At 42.6% G+C, this 23,243-nt stretch overlaps 1 protein-coding gene and 2 long non-coding RNA genes across 5 annotated transcripts in view; 2 read left to right on the forward strand and 1 right to left on the reverse strand.

The window, feature by feature from the left end:
- The window catches only part of LOC117877189, a 240,668-nt gene that overhangs the window by 201,468 nt on the left and 15,957 nt on the right, over nucleotides 1-23,243 (forward strand). For 2 of the 3 annotated variants that reach the window (XR_004645640.1, XR_004645641.1), the window contains exon 4: nucleotides 22,377-22,483. The exons of the other annotated variant lie outside the window; for it this stretch is intronic. This is a non-coding gene — a long non-coding RNA (uncharacterized LOC117877189). The remainder of the gene's footprint in view (nucleotides 1-22,376; nucleotides 22,484-23,243) is intronic. 3 annotated transcript variants of the gene reach the window in all.
- Nucleotides 74-4,703, forward strand: LOC117877191. The gene is made up of 3 exons (XR_004645645.1): nucleotides 74-243; nucleotides 2,666-2,911; nucleotides 4,260-4,703. It is a non-coding gene; the product is annotated as an uncharacterized LOC117877191 (long non-coding RNA).
- The window catches only part of ZNF143 (zinc finger protein 143), a 69,279-nt gene continuing 67,663 nt past the window's right edge, over nucleotides 21,628-23,243 (reverse strand). The window contains exon 16 of the mRNA XM_034770038.1: nucleotides 21,628-22,472. Coding sequence (XP_034625929.1) covers nucleotides 22,389-22,472 — 84 coding nt within the window. The 3' untranslated portion in view covers nucleotides 21,628-22,388. The remainder of the gene's footprint in view (nucleotides 22,473-23,243) is intronic.

The raw sequence follows: 23,243 nt of genomic DNA on the forward strand, positions 1-23,243 counted from the left end.
CAGGGAGCGGAAAGCGGCTCTGCTCTCGCGCTGGAGGCGGGGCACGGCCCAGGCCGGCCGCCTTCACGCCACTAACCCCGCTGCACACACAGTTCATTGCGGTGGTGCCACTGTAAGCAGAGGCGTTACGTGCTGCTGTGCTATGCCCTCCTCCCCTGGCGCCCCGTTTAAAGGAATCCGTTTGCACTGCAGTGGGTTGAGTCCGTCGCAGTTGCAAGGAGGAGACGAGAAGCGCACACTCTGGTAGGAGTCGCCACCAGCCGGCCAAACCTGCATGTCTCACGGGAGGGCAAACAAAAAAACTGATTGCTCACTCTCCTTTTCTAGAGATCGCTTCCAAGTGAGCTTTTCAGCTCTATGCACACGTGGCACGATCATAATTCGAAGTACGACAGACTCCCCCCAGTGTAAAATGCCACTTTGCTGATTGCCGTTAGCGGCGGGGAGTTTCATCTCTGCCTCCTTAAGAACAAAGACAGTGTATGAGCCCCTTTATCACTACGAGACTGCTTGTAAAGACTGGCAGGGTTGAGAAGGCTAAAATCTAAGCAGATTTTTTAAAAAATGCTTCTCTTATCTTGGGAGATCTGTTAATACTAGAAAAAGAAACAGAACATTGACGCTAGATCATCTTTTCTACTAACACTCGAAATCAACAAATCCAATATACTAGTGCCCCGCCCAAGTAGGGTGACCAGACAGCAAATGTGAAAAATCGGAAGGGGCGTGGAGGGTAATAGGATAGGAGCCTATATAAGAAAAAGACCCCAAAATCGGGACTGTCCTTGTAAAATCAGGACATCTGGTCACCCTATGCCCAAGATATGTATATTTGGTTGACATATACATTGCTAATTTTTGTGATGGGGATTTCAGGTCCAGAAGTAAAGTGATTTTTTTTTTTTTTTTTTTTAGTTTCAGCACAGAGTAAGTATGTTTATTGTTTTATAGCAAAATGCCCCACATTAAAAAAAACATAATTGCTAGATGTTCAGCTGTGCAAAATGGTAGAGTGCTTAAGTGCAAGTGGAATAGACATAATCTGTTAAATACTCAAACAGTTTTATGGTCCTATGAGACAAGATGTGAAACTAGAGAGTGGTCTGAGAGCAAGTGAGATGTAACAATCTCATGTTAAAAAAAATAGTTTGCAGTAAAAAGAAGCACCCTTTTAAACGAATGATTTGTAAACTAGTCTCATGATATTTGACACCTGATTCATGAATTTTGAACATTTGAGGCTGGCAATACAGCAGAGCCGCTCAACCCATTTCCACTTGTGGCATAAGTAAACCTTTGAATGAAGGATGCCTATCAGAGAGGGAAAGTGCTAGGCTTGTGCCCTATTTTGCTCTTTAGAGATGCATAATGGAGGGCTGGTGGCTCTTAGCCCAATTAAAAAAAAAATCCATTTTTTTAAAGTATTTAAGCTTAACCATTTCAAGAAATGCAAATTACTTTGATTTATAAATATTGCAAACCTCTCAAAACACTGGAACATCAGGCACAGTATTCTGATTGGTTGCTTGGCAGCCCTCATTTACTAAGAACTTCTTACTCAAACTAGAAAATCACCTCACAATGAATGTGTTATACTCTGCATTCCATTTGACAGACACTGACCTCTCTATGACCGCTTTGACTTTGGCCCTCCACTCCATCTCTATCAGCCCTTACTGGACTGATAATGCAATCAAGTATCTGTCCTTTATCACTTAATCAAATTATATTAACTAAAACTAATCTTTTGAGCAAAGCTGTACTGACCAACTTTGTTTTCCCAGTCAGAGAGAGCTAGAATAATCCAGAGCTGGCTCCATCTAGGTCCCATGACCTATCATCAACTTCTCCTTATTTTCAAGACAATACACATTTCTTCCCCCCATCCTTTGGGTTGAAGAGTCATTCTGTGGCTGATGCTAATGGCTAGAGTTGCTGTCACAGTCCTAGTGCCCCTGCATCCTTCTGGTAAGGTGAAAAGCATACAGAATTTATCTAGCAGCAGATCTTCTAGCCCTTATCCAGTTCCACATTATAGCATGTAGACAGCCCCCATTAGAACTGATATCTGTCTGTGCTTTTTACGCCTTGAGTGGCATCCCCAAATCCTGCTTTCTTTATCCCTGGAGGAACAAAATCAAACCTATTCTGCTGCATGAGGGATCTGTGCACCCAGAGAAATAGGGGCAGGAGTTGCTTCTAAAAGTTTAGGAGATAATGAATTAAACACACCAAACCCAGCCTACAGAGAAAAGGGAAATTAAAATGTGTACTTATCCAGATGCTCCAGTTGTTTGCTGTTTGATATGATTCCTGGCAATGGTGGATCCTAGTAACAGAAACCTTAACTTAAAACCATAACCTTTAAACACTTTTCTACCTCTCATTTTCACTTTTTTATAAGACTAACTGAATCCTTACCCTCTTCCTCCCAAAGAGCCATTTCACTGGTACATTGGAGCCGGCTCCTTTAACAACTCTTCCTCATCCTGTTTCCCCTTCCCTCTGCCACACCAACTGGGGGTGCCATTGTTAGCTTTGCCATATAAGTGGGGACATAGAGAGAGCAATGGAAGCCTTTGCCCTAACTTCCCCATCTGGAAGCCACCACCATTTCTCCTGGCTTCCCTGTGAAAGGAAAGTAAACGGCTGTTTAATCTCCTAGGTAAGAGCCACGGCCACTGCAAGAACGGGATTGTCTGCTGGCTCTACTGCCTCACAAGCTCTCGAAAGCCAGATAACACTTGCCATGATCTTTACTGTGTCCGTTCACAGAAATGGGACAGCCATTGTCACCTCTCCTGGGACTGTCACTCTTGGCACCCTCTTCTCACACACACAGGAATATTCTCCTAAATACATCTCTTACCACCACTCTTTTCAGCAATTAGGGAATTCAACTACATTACTTGTAAGTAGTTTTCTATTTTACCAATTATCATTTTGGCTTTCACTAGGTTAGGAGCTGGTGATATAGAGCGAGGTGGTTTGAGGAAGATATCTTAGGCCTTGTCTACACTGGCACTTTACAGTGCTGCAACTTTCTCGCTTCAGGGTGTGAAAAAACACACAAACACACACACCCCGAGCGTTGCAAGTTTAAACGCTGTAACGTGGTAGTGGTAGACTGCACCAGTGCTGGGAGCTACTCCCCTCGCAGGGGTGGTGCCGCGACTACACAGCCACATTAAAGCGCTGCTGTGGCACTGCTTTAATGTTGGTAGTGAAGACATACCCTTAGGGTGTGAGTTCCTCCAACTGTACATGAGCGTCTTTGGTTACTTTCAGCACAGCTCTCCCTAACAGCAAGAGATCTCCACCACAGACCTACCAGCTTCCCTTCCTCCTTCCCCATGCACTCTCTCTTTCATGTAGTCTAGTCCCACCCGTTTCAGTTTCACCTCACCTCAGTAGGCCCCCTATCAGACCCCTGCCCGTGCTCTGCTTGGCTTCCCACTTTTGGGTTGACATACTCACATTGCCTGCCATTTCCTGTCTCAGGCCCCTCTCGCACTGCAGCCCCTCCTGGTTTGGCCTGACCTGATCTTAATAAGCAGCCACTCTTGGGGATTAGCTCTAAGCTATGTGCAGCAAGTGTTGCTGCCTTCCCTGCAACTTCCCCCTCAGCAGAGACAGCCAACAAGTGGGAGGTGGGAAGACTTACTATAGCACCAACTACTGGCTGGAGTGGTGCTGTGCAGGAAGCCGCTTCAGCAGTAGGGAGCAGGCCCAGAGAGGCACCATATACAAGCACAACCTTTGAATGCCCCAAGGATACACTTACGCACAGTGAAAAATTTAAAAGCCTGAGATTTCCATCTTGCCTGCACCCTGCAGTTCTGTCCCCAAGGTTTCCCTTTACTATGTGACAAAAAATAGCATAAAGAAAATGTGTCTTTTTAAAACCAGGAACATAGTATATTCCCTGACTTTAAATGATCGTCCAAGAGCAGATCTCAAAGGCTCAAGAACTCTTTTTTTCTAAACAGGCCCTATCCTTCTGTACTATGTATCTATCTATATCCAGGTTCTCATTGGGCGCCTATCAGCCTAGGGTCTGAGCCCCTATTCCTCTTCTATTCAGTATCACCTGTGATTTTGGAGGCCTGAGATCCCACAAAAGTTGGTGGTGAGGCCAGTGTATCCTAGGACCAGCACTAGTCAATGTACATTGCTTCTTTCTTCCTTCTCTTTTCTAAGAGTGCTCGCGCCTTTCTTCTGTTTCTTCTTTTCCTTCAATTACTGTTTCTTCTATCTAGAGATGTTCTGAACCTCTCCCCTTTGGGCCAAAACAACTGCCATTAACTGCCAACTCCAAGAACAGAGGCTTCCCATTGGAGCATCAGTTTGTCAATCAACCAACTCAGGGAGTGGGACTCTTTCTTTCCCATGAGAGCTGCACACGTCAAACGAAAGGTGTGCTTTTTTTCACCAGTTTAGGTAAACGGGTGAACTTTGTGCAGAGCACCATTATATCAGTTTTAGAGCATCTTAAAGCAACTCATCGTATGCCATTTTGTAACTGACATAAACTAAACCAATTTAAGACATTGAAACCAATTTACGTGTGTCCATATTAGGGAGGGAGTCACTTCAATTTAATTAAATAGTTTTAGAAACTGATTTAGTTAAATGGCGCACAAAATGTGTGTAGACAAGGCCTCTTTTGCCAGCAGAGCAGATAAATCCACTAGGATAGGGTGACCAGACAGCAAATGTGAAAAACTGGGACAGGGGGTGGGGGGTAATAGGAGCGTATATAAGAAAAAGACCAAAAATCAGGACTGTCCCGGAACATCTGGTCACCCTACACTAGGAAATGAGAGGGTAATTATTCCTTTTGTAAGTCATAAACAGGAACACTTCCATAAAATATCAAACTTTTACATACTTCTCATGTTCTTTAGTGTGCTTAGAGTTGAAGTCTCCTTTTATTTACCAAAAAGCACAGTATAGGTAGTGTCAAACCACAGAGAGCCTCCAGAGGACAATCTTTAGAAGATGGAAACTGTGGGCTAATATGAAGGTAAACTATCAACAACAACAAAATAAAAATGGCCTGTTAATATATTTAAAGTACTATTAAAAGGGCAAATCCTGTACTAGGAAGTGAGATAACATTGTCTCCATTCATTAGGCCATTAGTTTAATCTGTTTTTAATATGTGGGGGGTATTGGGTGCCCATATTTGTGTTTAAAACAGCCTACCTTCCTGCCTACAGCTCCTATGCCACATCCTCCTGTAGCTAGCATAAAGGGCCTGATGATCCCTGGCTGCTGGAGTGTCCTTTTGGGGCTGCTGGCACTGGTGCAAATTGGAGCATGCTAATGGTCCCAAGATGGGGGGGGGGGGAGAGATTCAAAGGTGGTTTACAGCCACCTGTGTACTGACCCCAAACTCCTAACTTGTATCAAGTGTTCCTTAGTCAGATCCCAGGATCCAACCCAACATATTTACATTCCCTTATGACTGTAGATGAGTGAATGCATTTATTAACTTCTTTGGAAAGCATTCACGTATTCATTTGTTTCTTTGCCTAGCAAAGAATCTCATCTAATTTTCACTGACAATGTTTTTGTTTTTGTTTTGTGTAAATTGTGAGAAATGTAACCATTTTCCAAAGTTCTGTTTCACTAAGACAAGAATCATTTGATCAAATAAAAAAAATAATAAAAAAAAAAAACACTGAAAATCAACACACCTCTTGCTTCAGTTTCCCATCCTGTTAGTATTACCTTCTCAAGGTAAAAGGAGGTTTTAAAAGATAATCTATATTAACTGCTAAGAAACCATTAGCAGTATTGGATTAAACAGCTTTTAAATCATCACAATACTGGATAAAACAAAGATTGATATAAACAATAACATCTTGGTAAATTCCATTCCGCATGCTTCCTAGATCATGGGTTTGCTGTCATTACTAAGAAGTTTGCTCATCCACTTTAACAGTTCAGGCCACAAGCATGATCTTACATTCTAAGATTTTCCCCCATAGAGAATGCAGAAAAACCTGTAACTGCAAACAAAGAAGTGAAGAGTTCGTCAAATGGGTGTAAAACACAAGCTCTTTGGATTTTTGGATGTCAGAGTAAAAAAAACAATATGCTTAAATAGAACAGCATTGTTTCTCCATATGATACCTTTGTTAAACTGAAGAATCTCATTAAAAGTCTTGTATTTTTCTTTCCCATTCTTTATTCATGCTTCAGTCAACAAAGACTCTTCTTGCCACAAATAGCCAGTGCATTGTGTTAAAATGGTGCGAAATTACACTGTAATAACTTTGAACAAGATATTCAAATTCACTTTACAGAAAAGGTCTGACCATCATGACTCACAAGGGCCAATGGAAAGGGCAAGTCATGTAGGCTCTTTTTTGAGGGAGAAATAAAAAATAGGAGGCTCAGTGCAGATCTTTGTGCAGAGGCCAAACACCTAGCCCATATGCCAGCTCTTACCTGCATGACATTTTCAGATTCAGCAGAATTTAAGTTTTTGATTAAAATAAGAAATAAGTTTATAGCCCTCACAATTGCATAGTTCCTCTTCCAAATTTGGCCCAAGTGTAACCAATAGTGTTGCCTTCCTGAGTCTGCAGGCAGTCTGAAATAATAGCTTGTAGAGGTGTAAATGGTCTCATACCCCATTAATCCATTGAGGTATTTTTACTTTAAATCCTAATTACAATACTTTAATGTAAGCATTAACTGTTTAATTGCTGAATAGCAGAGGGAATGTGGTGAATAATTGGCAATTGCTGCAGGAAAAATAGAGGGGAGACCCAAAAAAATATGGATGAGTGAGAGGGAAAAGAAAGAATGGTGAGAAAGGAAAAGAAATAAAAGGCAAAAATAGCAGTGGTCCTAAAAGAAAGCTTATTTTTCCACTGAGTGAGGCTGAATGAGACAATGATGTACTAACCAAATAATGATAATGGAAGGTTTGTTACTACATGTTAGTCATATATAGACACTCTGTACTTTGTGCAGACCTCCTCTCCCAGTGAGACTCAGGAGACTATGTAGTCCTACATTTATATACCTTGCCCCATTAATCATAATTTAAAATGGAATTTGACCATCTCCACAGAATAAGTTTTGACACTCTTGCCCTAGAGGATAGATTCCACATCAAAAAAGCTACTTCCACAGTTTTCACCCCTGTTGACAGCTTCAGCAAAGGCACCATAGAATGAATGGCCTAAACCAATGGTTTTCAAACTTTTTTTCTGGCAACCCAGTTGAAGAAAATTGTTGATGCCCGTGACCCAACGGAGCTGGGGATGAGGGGTTTGGGGTATGGGAGGGACTCAGGTCTGGGGCAGAGGGTTGGGGTGTGGGAGGGGGTCAGGGCTCTGGGCTGGGGATGTAGGCTCTGGGGTGGTACCAGGGATGAGGGGTTTGGGGTGCAGGAGGGGGCTCTGGGTTGGGGGGGGGCTCAGGGCTGGGGTGCAACAGGGGGTCAGGGTTCTGGGCTGGGGGTGCAAGAAGGGGCTCTGGGTTAGGGGGAGCTCACGGCTGGGTCAGGGGATTGGGGCACGGGCTTACCTCGGGTGGCTCCTGGTCAGCGGTGCAGCAGGGGTGCTAAGGCAGGCTTCCTGCCTGTCCTGGCACCGCGGACTGTGCTGCACCCCAGAAGTGGCCAGCAGCAGATCTGGCTCCTAAGTAGAGGTGCACAAGCAGCGCTGTGCGGCTCTCACCCACAGGCACAGCCTCCCCACCCCCCAGCTCCCATTGGCCAGCGGAGCCAGTGCTCGGGGTGGGGGCAGCACGCAGAGCCCCGTGGCCCCACCACCTAGGAACCAGACCTGCTGCTGGCTGCTTCTGAGGCTCAGCATGGTGTCAGAACAGTTAGGGACTAGCCTGCCTTAGCCAGGCAGCACCGCCAGTGGGACTTGTAATGGCCTGGTTGGCAGCGCTGACCAGAGCTGCCGCAACCCAGTGCCTTACATTCCAGGTTGCAACCCGCAGTTTGAAAACCACTGGCCTAAACCATGGAGATTGTCTGAAGGTCATTGTGAGCTGGAGGCAGTGCTGGGGAAGCTTGCACTGTGTTGTGCTTAGTGGACCAAACTGATCCCAAATTCAGTGAACCCAATTAAATACATTATTCCCAGATAAATTGAGCTCTTTGGCCTTGAGGATCTTGCAGTCTAAGGCCCCAGTCCTGCACACAGATGCACTATTAGTGTTGACCTTTATGTTCATGCAGTGTCCCACTGAAGTTCACAGGATTCCAGTAGTGTAAGGGTCTGCACCAATGCATCTATTTGCAGGATCTGTTTTTGCATATAAGTTTAAATCAATTTTCAAAAATAAAACATAAATGTACAAAATATGGAGCATGGAAGCCTTAATAACCAGACATGCGTCTCTGGGCCTCCACAAACTTGCTGACAAATGCGTGCTTTTAATTACAGGTTTTGAAGCTCAAAGGGAAAACTTTGTTACTTCCTTCTGTGAGTAGAAGAGGAACCCTAATGATGCCAAAAGGGAAGGGAAATATGTGTAAAAATTATTTGTGCTGTAGGGGGAAACTGACACAGAAGTGGATGTGGTGCCATCTTGTCAAGGTTTTCTGCATTTACAAGATCAGCCACTGTTCCTAAAACCACTTATGGCTAAACTAGAGGAGCTCAACCAAGGTTTGGATGGTGTCCAGTCCACAGCAGCCAACATGGACTTAAAGCTGGTTAAACCGGTGAGAAAAATAAACAGCTTCCAAAAAAGAACAGCTGGAGAGCCAAATTGCACAAGTGAGAATCAGAAGCAAGTAGAGGAAAGCAGGACAACTCTCAACCCTGATGACTAATGTAATGAAAGAAAATAAAACAAAATGCTATGCTTTATAGTGGTTATGCTTGAAAAGCAAGTTAAGATGCATAGTCTAAACAGCTGCCTGACATTTTACACATTGCTATAAGCGATGACCCTGTTTTCATTGAGCAATAGACTACTCTGTCATAACCACGCAGCCTTGACTAAGACTGTTACTGCTAGAATTACTGATGTTTCAGATAAAATCTGAATCCTACAAGCTGTGCAGAAAAGCGCACACTGTGTAATAGCAGCAAAATTCTTATTTTTCCAGATCTTGATCATAGACTGCTCTAATTTATTCCAAGTATTGGCCCAACCCTGCAATCAAACAACTATTAAGATAGCTTAAAGAAATCCTCACCTCTCCCTCTGTCTTGCGCCAAACACAGCTCACATAGACAAGAAGATCTGGCCTTCTGACTCACAAGTTCTTGGTGCTGAAACTTAAACAGCTTCAGACAGAATTCCACCCATTTGGAATGTGCTGAGTATAGAGAAGGCTTCTAACTTTCACAGAAATCCTTAATATTACTCAGTACTGAAGTACAAAATAATTATATGGTGGTTGAGATTTTCTAGTAATTTTATAAAGCCTTTATTTTTTTACCTTTATGCATCTTAAGATCTGATCCTGTCACTCTTACTCATATGAGGAGTCAATATGAAGTCAAGATAAAAGTTAATGAGTAAGAATAATTGAAAAGAATTATTGCTCTAACATCAACAGATACTGTGACTATAATATAGAGTTAAGATGCTCTATTCCTTTTTTAAATGATTATGGTTATAATGATTTAACATAAATGGAAATCAGCATTTTGTATTGGTAATTAAAAATTATTAAACAATTTCCCAACACAAGCTAAACAAATCTAAGCAATCACAGTAATTATTTCACTAGCTGTTAGTAATAATTTTTCTTAGTGTATGTAAAACCCTAAATAATTCCTCTGTCTTCTTGGGGTTTTCACTATTATTATGTTTGTCCCTTTAGCCGTATCTTATACATACTCTACGGATTGAAAGCCAGATTTTTAAAGGTATAGGTACAGATAGATGTCTAGTAGGATTTTCAAAAGTGCCCAGGCACCTAACTCCCACTGAAATCAATAGGAGTTAGACATCTAGGCACTGCTGAAAATCCCCCAAGCTCATATCTGCATCTTTAGATGCCTAAGCATGTTTACAAATTTGGCCCTTAGGTCTTCTAATCTTTGCTCACAAGTCAGTCCCTTTCCCAATAACTTTGTTGCAATTCTCTGAACTCCGTCCAATTTGTCAATAAGGAGGGAACCAGAAAGGAATGCAATAGTCCAGATAGGTGGAGTCACACCAAAAAGGGGCCTATTTCCTCCCTCCTTCATGACATAACACTTCTGCATAAGCAGCTCAGAACTGCATTAGTCTTTTAGGCTGCCATATCATATGCAAACTCATCACATTGCCTAGTCATTATCTCTTCTAGATTTTCTTTTTAAAATTACTGTTCCAAGTTTCTCCTTCCCATTGAATATCTGTGCTTCAGATTATTTTTCCTTAGGTGTACTAATCTGAATCTCATTTTATGTTCTGGGTATGCTTCTAACATAAGTACCTTTGTATTATGTCCCCGTCCTGAATGGCATTTGCAATTCTTCCCATTTAATATCTGTGAATTTTGTTAGCACGCTGTTTACCATCTGTTCTAGATCTTGAATCCTGGGTCATGCTGTTCTGGGCATTAGTATTCAAAACAATTAAAAAAAAATCAATGTCCTGTATAGTAAAGAAAGTACAAATTCTATTTTTAAATTCTAAATTGTAGCAGGATGAAATCCAAAATACATACAACAGAGAGTCATATCATATAATTTATTATTGAATATTTTATATTTATCTTATAGTAGTACCCAGAAACTGCAACAGAGTTCATGGTTCCATTGTACTAGGCATAGTAAAAACACATAGGAAAACATGGGGCCCAGATCCTCAGCTGGTATAAACTGCCATAGCTCCATTGACTTCAACTGAGCTATGACAATTTACACAAGTTGAGAATCTGAATCATGGTTCCTGCTCCAAAGAACTCAACATCTTAGGTTTAGTGTCTACACACAAAAGTTGTACTATAACTATACCCAGTATAGTTAACACAGTACAACTCCCCTATTATGGATGCAGTTATACCAGTATTAAAGTGCTTATACTGGTACAGCTTATTTCTGTATAGGAGGATGGTCCTTAGAAGGACTTGCACACACTGAACCAACAGTTATACCAGTACAAAAACACTTATGCATGTGAGTACCTTTACACATGTGAGTAGTCCCAATGAATTTAGTGGGACAATTCATAAGCGTAAAGATGCATATTACTCAAGTGTGTAGGAGTTTGCATGACTGGGCCCTAAGAAGGCAAGCAATATACGAAGAATGGGGGGGAAGAGGGATACAATCAAATATATATATTTTATATACATTTTGACATTTTAAAAACAATTATATATGAAGTAAATGCCAGTTAATCCCATCTGCCCCTCAATCCATATTTAATTGGCTGATTTCTCAGAGGCATCACAGCATATATTCAAATCATATGATACTGACCAGTAGGCTAACTGTCTGTCTAAATTACCTCTATACCAAAGGGAGAAAAATCTAACAGAAATAATTTTATAATGTTGCTATTTCTTGTGCAGTTTCCAACAGCTTAATATTAGCATTCTGCCATGACAGGAGAACAGATAGGCCTCAGACCATCAGGGGCTCGGACAGATGACCTTGCCTTGAATTACTCAGCTGTATATTGAGATCCCACTCAGCCAAGTATCACAGACCATTGGGACTTAGGGTATGTCTACATTGGCAGAGTTACAGCGCCGGCAGTTACAGTGCCACTCAGAGAACACTGAAGGGAAACCGCTGTTGTGTGTTCACACTGTCAGCTATCTGTGCAATAGAGTGTTCGGAGCGGTGCACTCTGGGCAGCTATCCGACAGAACATCTCTTCTTCTTCTTCCGCTAAGAATTGTGGGAAGGCAGAGGGGGTCGCAGGACATCCTGGGTCCTGTCCCAAGGCCCTGTGATTAATTGCTTCACATCCCTGTGCTTCTGTCTGTATTTGGTGCCATCTTTAAACGGTTTGTATACTGTAAACTCTGCCTCTTCAGGCTGCAGGAATGGATCTCACACTGTTGACCAATATGATGCTCGCTCTCACCAACACGTCACGAGTGGCAGTGGAATTATTCCTTAAATTACAAAGGCAAGAGGAGTGCGACAATGATCTTGCCACGCGTAGTAGCTACGACACGAGATTGCTTGTGGCATTCACAAAGGTGCTGACCACAGTGAACACTGCTTTTGGGTTCAGGAAACAAGCACTGAGTGGTGGGATCACATCATCATGCACTTCTAGGATGACAAGCAGTGGCTGCAGAACTTTCGGACGAGGAAAGCCACATTCATGGGACATGTGAGGAGCTCGCCCCAGCCCTGCGGTGCAAGGACACAAGAATGAGAGCTGCCCTTTTGTTAGAGAGGCACATGGCAATTGCACTGTAGAAGCTGGCTACTGCAAACTGTTACCGATTAGTCACTAACCAGTTCGGAGTGGGAAAGTCGACTGTTGGACTGGTGTTGATGGAAGTGTGCAGGATCATAAATTGCATCCTGCTCCAAAAGACCGTGACTCTGGGCAATGTGCGTGACATTGTGGATGGCTTTGCACAAATGAGTTTCCCTAATTGCGGAGGGGTGATAGATGGCATGCATATTCCAATTCTGGCATCAGACCACCTAGCCACCGAGTACATTAATCGGCAGGGGTATTTCTCAATGGTTCTCCAGCCGTTCGTGGATCACCATGCGTGTTTCACGGACATTAACACAGGCTGGTCCAGAAAGGTACATGATGCATGCATCTTTGGGAACACTGGCCTGTTCAGGAAGCTGCAAGCAGGGACTTTCTTCCCAGACCAGAAGATCACCATAGGGGAAGTCGAAATGCCCATTGTGATCCAGGGAGACCCTGCCTACCCCTTAATGCCGTGGCTTATGAAGCCATACACGGGGCACCTTCACAGAAGTAAGGAGTGGTTCAACAACAGGCTGAGCAAGTGTAGAATGACTACTGAGTGTGCTTTTGGCCAATTAAAGGCCTGCTTGCGTTGCTTATATGGGAGGCTGGACCTGGCTGATGACAATATTCCTAGGCTTATAGCTGCGTGCTGTACGCTCCGTAATATTTGTGAAGTGAAGGGTGAAAGCTTCACTCAGGACTGGACCGCTGAGGCTCAGCGCCTGGAGGCTGAATTTGAATTTGAGCCAGAGACCAGAGCTATTAGAGGGGTGCAGTGCGGGGCCATAAGGATCAGGGATGCTTTGAGGCAGCAATTTGAGGCTGAAAGCCACTAATATTTGTTGCTATGCTTGGGAGTGCAGTGCTTGTAATGCTAGGAGGTGATTGTGATTGATGCACTATGAAGGTGTAAGAAAATTGCCTGTTGCTTTGCAGGGCTCTGTTTGCTTTCAATTAATGGAATAAAGATTGCTTTCAAACCAAAACAATTATTTTATTAGAAAACAACAACCAGAGGAGAGAGAGAAACAAAAAAACACATCAGCACTGAGGGGGATGGGGGAAGGGAGGGTCCCAGGAGGAGGTGGGGGTCCCAGGACAGTTAAAGATTTGTGTATGTCCAGGTATCATAACCAACCTTCTCTTTTGGAGTACAGTGCAGAGGGTACTGTACTTCAGCAGCACTAAACTGCAGAGGGACGGGTGTTGAGTACAGTGAGTAGTGGGAATCCGCAGGGCTGGACTGTGACGAGGCAGGAGTGGAATATGGCGGGTACAGACTGGAGCCAAGAGGTTGATAAGATTGTGTTGGTGGTGTCTGGGAGGCACAGGGGAAAGAGTTTTGCAACAGCGGCTGCAAGGGAGGGCGGGCACAGAGCTGCTTGGTTTGCAGTGTTAGTATCGCCTGGAGCATGTCTGCTTGGCACTCCATAATGTTTAAGAGCCACTCCATGGCTTTGTTCCGGCATGCCGCATTTTCCTTTCGGTCCCTCTTCTTGCTGTCCTGTCATTCCTTCAATTCTTGTTTTTTTGGCCGCGGAGTGCATCTTGACATCACGCAGAAAGTCCTCCCTAGTTCTTTGTGGCCGCTTTCTTATTCTGTGCAGCCGTTCAGCCAGCGATGACAAAAAGGGAGGCTGGGTTCCCAAGGTCATCTCTGTGAAGCCAAAATGCAACATTTTACAGAAGCAGTATTTAAGTATACACAGACCACTGATTTAAAACACAGCCACTATTCACACACTTGTCACTAACTGGCTGACCCCAGGCAAGCACACATGAGAAACAAGACCCTCAAAATGGTGAGCAACCACAGGAGCAGGGGAAATCAGTGTTCCAGGACCATACTGTACACTGGGCACATGGCTCTTGGGTAGAGCTAGCACTGGGGGGGGGGGGGGGGGGGCTTATAATCATTCCTATCCCCACATTTTCCACAGGCTGTGTTCATTATGGAAGATATCTCGCTGCTGAGGGTGAGCAGGGAATCAAGGAAGGGTCTTCTCCAAGACTGCGGCTTCTGTCCTGGCCCTTATGCGGCTCGCCTGTGTGCAGCAATGGTCCCCCCGCCTCCCCAGTGATGGCAGAGTGGTACGGGAAAGTTACCCTTAAAGGGGCAAGAAACAAAACAGCTCTGCCAAAGAACCTGCGGCAGCGGATTGCCCAGTGACTCCATGAGAGTTTCCTGGAGATCTCCGAGGCAGATTCCTGTGAAGTAAGGAAGACAATCAACACCCTTTTCCACCACTCAGACTAGGCATGGTGGTACGCACATCATACAGACACAAGCCTGTTTTCTGTAACCCTCCTGCCCCCAACAACTCGCTTCAGCGATTCTCAAAATCAATTCCACTTACCAGGGGCCTCCTCTCCTGTTTGCGCTTCACCAAGATCCGACAGCAGTGACTGGCTAGCTTCCTCCGGGGTAGAGAAGTGCTCCTGGCTGCATGCATCTCTGACATCCGAGTCGTCCTCTGCCTCTGGGTCCCCCTCCCCCAGCACATCCTCATCCAAGATTTCCTCCTCTTGGCTCGGTCCACTCTTGACTGACACGCGAGCCACCAAAGTATCCACAGTGGCCTTCACAGTGGCGGTGGGGTCGCCACTGAGTATTGCATCCAGCTCTTTGTAGAACCAGCAGTTCGGGGGCGCAGCACCGGAGCAGTGATTTGCCTCCCGCACCTTGTGATAGGTGTTCTGCAGCTCCTTCACTTTGACCCTGCACTGCAATGTGTCCTGGTCATGGCCCCTTTCTGTCACGCACTGTGAAGTCTGTCCACAGGTATCATAATTCCTACGGCTGGAGTGCAGCTGGGACTGTACAGCCTCCTCTCCCCAAATGCTGATGAGGTCCAGCAGCTCGGCATTGCTCCAAGCGGGGGATTGCCTGGTGTGTGGAGCGGGCATGGTTACACGGAAAGAAGTGCTGAGACCACTGAGCAAACAGGAAAGGGACTTTCAAAATTCCAAAAGAATGTGTGGGGTGGGGATGACGGTTGGTCACCTGAAGGCAGGGCAGTAGAGTTCAAACCGATGATCAGAGAGGCGAGAACAGGCATTGTGGGGCACCTCCCAGAGGCTAATCACAGTGTTGTAATCGACCAGGGTGTCTACACCAGCACCGCAGCGCTGTACCCAGGGCCGTCGCAACCCATTAGGCGACCTAGGTGGTCGCCTAGGGCGCTGCGATTTGGGGGGCGGCGACTGCGGTGGTATTTCCGCGGCGGGACCTTCCACTGCCTCTGGGTGGGGGGGGGAGCGGCATTTCAGAACAGGACCTTCCGCCGCCCTAGGGCGGCGGAAAAGCTGGCAGCACTCCTGGCTATACCCCTGGTGCAGAAAGCTGTATACCTCTTGTCGGGGTGGTTTTTTTACAGCACTGCAACTGCGCAGTTTCTGCACACTAAGTGGCTTGGCAGCGTGTGCACCTCGGGAGTTACAGCGCAGAAAGCTGCTTTACTGCGCAGCAAGTTGCCAGTGTAGACAGGGCCTGAAATACTATGGTGATGTGAGGGCCATAAAATTACCTAGACAGACCAATAAGATTAGGTAGACACTAGAGAAGTGGATGGACTCTTAAATCTCAATCATTCCTTCTCAGCCAGAAGGTCAGTGAGGAATTTAAAGGAAAGAATTAGTGAAATCCTCATAGCTTTGACAGAGATGAAAAAGACTCCTTTCCTCACGGTAAAAAGCATTCAATTATGCCAGTGGAGCTATAAATATTTTATCATTCCTTTGAGCAAAATACTTAAATAATCTCAACAGAACAGAAGCAAATCAATACACAAAACTCTGTTTTCGCTTCAGAACCTAAAATGGGATTTAAGAGAGTCACATTTTCATTAGAGTGGAACATACACAGAGAATTTAGGACCAAATGCTTATGGAAATGTATGTTGCTGATATATCCTTGTACCCTTATTGGGTTAATAAAAGCATCCTCTGAATATATATTTCAGTTGAAGAAGTCTTATATCATACTCTTGAAGGTTTAAGTGTCAGGCAGTTATCATTTTTAAGGTCTAATTGCATTAATGTCAGATGCTCCCTTCCCTTGGAAAAAGCGAACTCTGCTGGCAGAATCAAGAACAAAGAGCAATGTCACAACTGGGGGCAAAACCTAAGATAAATTCTTAAATCAAGATGCGACAGGAGGAAATGTTTGTTTGTATTGCTTAAGTGCAGTATAATTTACTGTAATAAAGGTGAGACACATCAGAGTTCTGGCAAGAGACTGCTCTTTATTTTCTGGCTACTGATATATGCCATGGGCCAGAGTTACAAAAAGATTATATCCTTATCACACAGCAGGGGTTATTACCCATTGACTACCGTTACATTTACTACCATCTTTAAACATTATGTGGAACTGCAGGAAATATAAAATTTGTCAACATTTTGTAAATCATTTTCTGGCAACCATATTTTAAACTTGAGGACAACTCTATTTTAAATGTTAAACCACTATATAAATCCACCTGGGAACAGCTTCCGCTAAACGAACATATGCACTATTGGGAGTTTCACCTTAATATCTAAAGGCAGATCCTCAGCTGGTGTAAACTGTCATATCTCCTTTGAAGTCAATGGAGCTATGCAATTTACACCATCTGCGGATCTGCCTCTAGAGATTATATCACCATGTTACAAAAAATGACCATACCTCATTATTATTTGTGCTAACTTGGGCCTCAGGTTTTACGCATTTGCAAACCCAATGCAAATAATTATCTAACTGCACTTAGTTTATACACTTATTTTATACATTTTTCCAAGACAGTGAAGGGGCAAACTGAGTACATTTTTTAAATGCTAACAATTGAAAAGTAGTATCTGAACCAGACATACTGGTCAGGTACAACCCACCACTCACCTTCTGTCTGGTAACGATTCCCATTCCCTAACCAGGTAAACAACAAGTCTCCTCTCCCCCAACTACCAATGAAATATTTCAGAGTTGCTTTTTTTTTTAAATAGCTGTAGGGTTTTATAAAATATTTCAGTCCTGTCACTCATTGGGGCAATGTCTAACAGTAGAACTGGAGTACAATTCTATCAAAGAACTCTCCTGCATCAGAGCTAGTACTATGTGGCTGAGCTATGATAGTCTATGTAACCCACAGGCCAAATCTCAGGGCCAACATGAGTGAGCTCCATGTCTGTTGAAGCTGCCAGATGCGGCGGAAAGAATCTCACCCTTTCCTTACCAGTGGCTACATAATGATCCAACCCACCTGTGTCCTTGAGGATGTGGTTGGGGAAGCACTGAGCATGCTCAGTGCCTCAACACTCACGGGCCAAAAGACATCTGTCTCTGGCACATGGGCACCATTAGTGGAATGTGCCTGTGGACAAGCACTCAAAGGAGAAGATATGGATTCTTCCATGTTGACTGACAAGCAGCCTCCCAAGAACTTTAAAGGGTGTTTCACATCCCTTACAGATCTCCAAATCAGTGTCAGCCAGTAAAGAACACAGGGCCATTAAGCCAAAGAAACGCTCCGTCTAATGAAGTTGGAGGATGAGGCATGGGGAGAACTACTTTCCAGGGTGAACCATAAGAACAGCCGTACTGGGTCAGACCAAAGGTCCATCTAGCCCAGTATCCTGTCTACTGACAGTGGCCAATGCCAGGTGCCCCAGAGGGAGTGAACCTAACAGGTAATGATCAAGTGATCTCTCTCCTGCCATCCATCCCCACCCTCTGACAAACAGAGGCTAGGGACACCATTCCTTACCAATCCTGGCTAATAGCCATTAAAGGACTTAACCACCATGAATTTATCCAGTTCTCTTTTAAACGCTGTTATAGTCCTAGCCTTCACAACCTCCTCAGGCAAGGAGTTCCACAAGTTGACTGTGTGCTGTGTGAAGAAGAACTTCCTTTTATTTGTTTTAAACCTGCTGCCCATTAATTTAATTTGGCGGCTCCTAGTTCTTGTATTATGGGAATAAGTAAATAACTTTTCCTTATCTACTTTCTCCGCATCACTTATGATTTTATATACCTCTATCATATCCCCCCTTAGTCTCTTTTCCAAGCTGAAAAGTCCTAGCCTCTTTAATCTCTCCTCATATGGGACCCATTCCAAACCCCTAATCATTTTCATTTTAAACCTTTTGTAATATATAGACTATATCCCCAGCCCTGTCTTTCTCCACACCCTTACAAGAGAAGCAATGGACGGCTGCAGCAGACACAGTGGCCTCAGTGGGATTCAGAGGATCCAGGAGCCACATAGAGTTGCTCAGCTCCCAAATGCCCAAACAGCTCTTCCCCTTGTCTCTGCCCCTTCTCCTTCACACTGTACCTGAATAGCTCTAGTATCAGTAGTGCCAAGAGTAACTATGCAGCAAGAAGGGACTATTGCTCCTTTTACAAGAGTGTAACCAGGCCTAAAGCTTGGCCTCATAAGAGCAAAAAGAAGGTAGCCAAGCCCTAGCCTATGCATGCATGCTTCTGAGTTCCTCTTCAAGGCAGGGAGACACTTCGTTATGTGTACAGTGCCAGCAGGACTGGAGCACCAACGGTAACCACCTTCCCCATCTTGGGGAAGCAGGGCTCTTAGAAATCCTAGAATATCAGGGTTGGAAGGGACCTCAGGAGGTCATCTAGTCCAACCCCCTGCTCAAAGCAGGACCAACACCCAGACAGATTTTTGCCCCAGATTCCTAAATGGCCCCCTCAAGGATTGGGTTTAGCAGGCCAATGCTCAAACCACTGAGCTATCCCTCCCACCCTCTTAAGGGAGAGATGCTAGGCTGCTGCGAAAGGAAGCTTAGCCCATGTGATGAAAAGGATCTTGGGATCTCAGAGGAGAAAATGTGATTTGTGTGTTGGGAGGTGGGGAAATTGATTTTGAAGAACAGTGATATATTTTAGGGCAGGAGTTGGTTTTCTAGGGGCAGAACTGATTGTGTGGGATGGGGATTCAAATCTGAAAGTGAGAGGAAATAATGCATAGAGCATACTTGGATAATAGGGGTGATTGTTGGGGAGTGAATTGTATAGTAAGTTATTTTGTTTGTGAGGGAGCCTTTCATAAACCGTCTCCCTGTCCTCGGCTTGTACTAAAGAGTTCACTTCACTATGAGGAGGAAGGGACCTCCAAGGAAAGGGAATAAGACATAAAGGGCAGAGCAAGATATTCCTACTCCTAACTGCCCAATTTTAAAATGCTACTCCTACCTCCCATCTGATTCCCTCATTCCCACATGTCCCATTCCTTCTCACTGCTCCAGCTGCAATTCCCAGACTCTCCTACTGAATTTCTTCTTGCCAATCCCTCCCTCCAGAAACCCAATTCTGTATCTGATCTGTCCCATACCAAAGAATCTTCCAATTCCAACAACATCTGATATCTTCTCCTAGTAAAGACAGTTCACCAAAAACATTCTTCTGGCTCTTAGAGTAAAAGCAGAGATTAAAAGAACATTCATCTCTTCACTATGAACTGAATATCATCCCATTACATATGCAGACTTGATTCCCATGCAGGCCCCATACATAAAATGTATGTAAACACCATTTCTCCTTCTCTCTCTAACTTGTATAGGTAGCCTACCTCTTTCCATCTCCACTTTATTCTGTACACTGAACTGAGATTTTTTTTTTTTTTAATAACTGGTAACAAACAATACTAAAGCACACCTAAGAACTTTCAAGTTTCATAAAAGCTATGAAGATACTTCCTATGACATATAAGAGAGATTTCTTAAGGGATAATACTTTAAACAGCCTTCTGAATAGTGATAGATTAAGAGGCTGTGCAACAGCCTGAATAGTAGAAATAGGAAAGCAGTAATCAAATTTGGTTTGTAGATAATGTACAGAAAATAGAGCTGAAGCTATTCCTGTCCCAGTCCTCTTACTTCTTCAAAAAGATGTTAAAAATGAAGATTAAAAACAACAAAATCTCTGGGAGTTTATGCCAAATGCCATATTTTAATTTTTGTATAAAGGGACAAATTTTAAATGCTTGTGAGAAACTAGCCTAACTGGCAGGCAGTTTATCCCTCCATGCCAGATAATATTTACTTCTGTGTGATAATAGGAGTTACACAGCACACTAAGGGAAGACTGGGGATAACATTTTCAAAAGCAGCTCCGTGATTTAGGTGCCTAAATCCCATTAAAAGTCAATAGGCACTTTCGAGAATTTTGCCCTAATCTCAAGGATATGCTAGATCAATGAGAATATTCTTTAAAAAGCAACAGATTTACAGATTCAGACTAACACGGCTACCCCTCTGATACTTGAGAATATTCTTGTATTCCCAAACCTACTCCATATTACAGTACTTGTTCATTACAAGTGGTTTTGGTCATATGTATGAGCAACCTGAAAAGATACAACCAGTTTAGAATCAGTAACCCAGAACAACATTAATTAATCACTGATTTGACTATTTGCACCTGGGTTCTTTGAGGTCAAATGCCAGAGTGAATAATGAGGCACAAGATTGTTATGTTACTTTTTTGTCACAATACTTACTAGGGACTGACTATTCCTTTACAGCTTTATCCTGCAAGTGTTGACTGCCTTCTATGAGATGAGAGTTGAGGGCTCTTAGAACCTCATATGACCGGCTCTTTGAAGAGAATATTAATCTAAAACAAGCATCAATTCTTATCTTAAGACAAAGGTTCTTTTTTAGCGAGTCTACTAACCAGACTAAATTAAAGGCACTTTTTGGTATATAAAAAGTTTAAAGGTTCCTTTTAGTATCTCTTTCCACATGCAACTACAATGACTCCTCTTTACAGAATGATGTATGATGAATAGTGGTGTACTTACAATACCAGGAATTAAACCTATTTCTAGTGACTTCTGGCCTGATTTTCTGAAGTTCTGAGCATCCATAAATCCCATGTAAATCAAGAGGAGCTGCAGGTGCTCAGCACCTTTGAACAATCAGACTGTAAATGCTTGTCTCTATATTAAAATGTTTTAAAATTAAAAAATGTTTTATTATGGTCAAAGTTTACCTTTTTGGTAGAATGTGTTAGCTAACCTGCCATCATAATCACTCTTGTAGTGTCTCAGAATTTTTTTAAATGAAAAATGTATACTAAATGTTTAATACACTATGGTAGCTGCTGGTCAAAATTAATATACCACAGAATAAAATTCATGATAAACTCACTTTGGAACAATTTATACAAAGCAGTAAATAAATAATTTGCACTTCAGTCTCATTAAAAAGTAAAACAGTACTTCACACCACAGTATCATCCTATCTAGATAATATAAACTTGTTATCCTTTATTGCATCATAATTTGAAGATAACATTTTAAGATTAAGTAAAATATGTAAAGAAACAGAATAATTAGATTTACTTCCTTTAATATTGAACAACCAAAGTTTCTCTTTTGTACATAATCCATTTTTAAGATAATATAATTAGCACTTCCAGCATTAACAGTCTGTATGTACAATGAATGAGCTGGGCAGGGAATCTAAATAAGAAGAATCTTCAAATCTGTATGAAATGCAAATCAAAATGCAAAGATTTACAGTAGGCTCAACTCCAAGATTCTTCTATTTATGGGAGACAATTAAAAATGCTTTACTTTCTTTATTACCTGTAAGGGTTCCTGAAATGATTTTGGTATAATGTTTTAAACATTTGAAATCTTCAATAATGCCTTCATTATTTTGCACATTATATTAAAAATTCATTCCAATACTTCTACATCAGCTTTTGCTTTTTTGTAGACTGGTTGAAATCTGACGAAAGGATAATGAGGAAATTTATTATGTAATCCTAATTTCATATTCCTGGATACACAATGGGTTGAGAAGATTGTGCTGGTCTATTCCACGGGTCAGGTACACAAAAGTTATGCGCGTTTTAAAAGGTTCTTCGCTCTTGCATAAAATGTGTACAGAGTATGAATGAGCAGGAAAACATCAAAGTTTTTATGGATTGCAGCTGGCATGGACCTTTGTTGATTGAAAATAAAATATCATTTGCTCTATTGTTCTTGTAGCAGTATTAGAAGTTAATCATCAATCCCTGGTGTTTCACCCTGTTGTATTCTGGAGGCTATTCTGATGGCTTCTTCCAAAGACTGCTGCTCTCCAAGCTGAAACAATGGTATGTGAAAAACATAAATTGATCAAAAACATTGCATAAGATAGATCACTGTTTTCTTATGAGAGAAAGGGGGAAAAAGCAAAAATTATACCAGTCAATCCTCCTTTCTGCAGTAATTGTGATAGCCAGTATTGTCACATTTTTCTGAATAACATGTACTAGCAGTTATCTAATCAGTTATCAAAATGAAAATACACCCGAGGAATTAAGCTCAGTTTGCTGAATGGCCTTCAGAGTCTTGGTGCACTGCAAACAAATTTCACCACATGCATTAGAGATAATCTTTCAACTTGGCAGATATTAAAAGAAACTGCTAAGATAAGGTTTTCAGCAAGCAAGGCAGGTGCTAAATAATGACCTATTAATACTCACAAGCCAAAATGTATGATACCACTTTTCTTTAAGTTTTCAGCATATAAACAAGACTTTGGGAACAACGGCATATTTTTTTTTATATATACAAGTGGCAAAATTCAAGTTGATGGAATCAAAAAGTTGGAAAATAGTGATGACAGTGCTCAACACTGCAGCAGTTTAAAAAAAGAAGACTCTTGTGGCAGCAGCTACAGGACCTTCGTATCACTGTTAGAAGCCATTCCATCAAACTCTGATTTTTTGTTGTTGGAAATGGTTCTCAAAGTATTCTATATCAGTGAACTCAGGGCTGAAAAAGTAATCTTTAAATTGTACTAACCTAACCATTAGCCATTACCAAGTTGCAGAGAGGGTGAAGACAAAGTGAAGAGACAAAACAGACTAC

Source organism: Trachemys scripta, chromosome 4, assembly GCF_013100865.1.
Source record: "Trachemys scripta elegans isolate TJP31775 chromosome 4, CAS_Tse_1.0, whole genome shotgun sequence".
Lineage (NCBI taxonomy): Eukaryota > Metazoa > Chordata > Testudines > Emydidae > Trachemys > Trachemys scripta.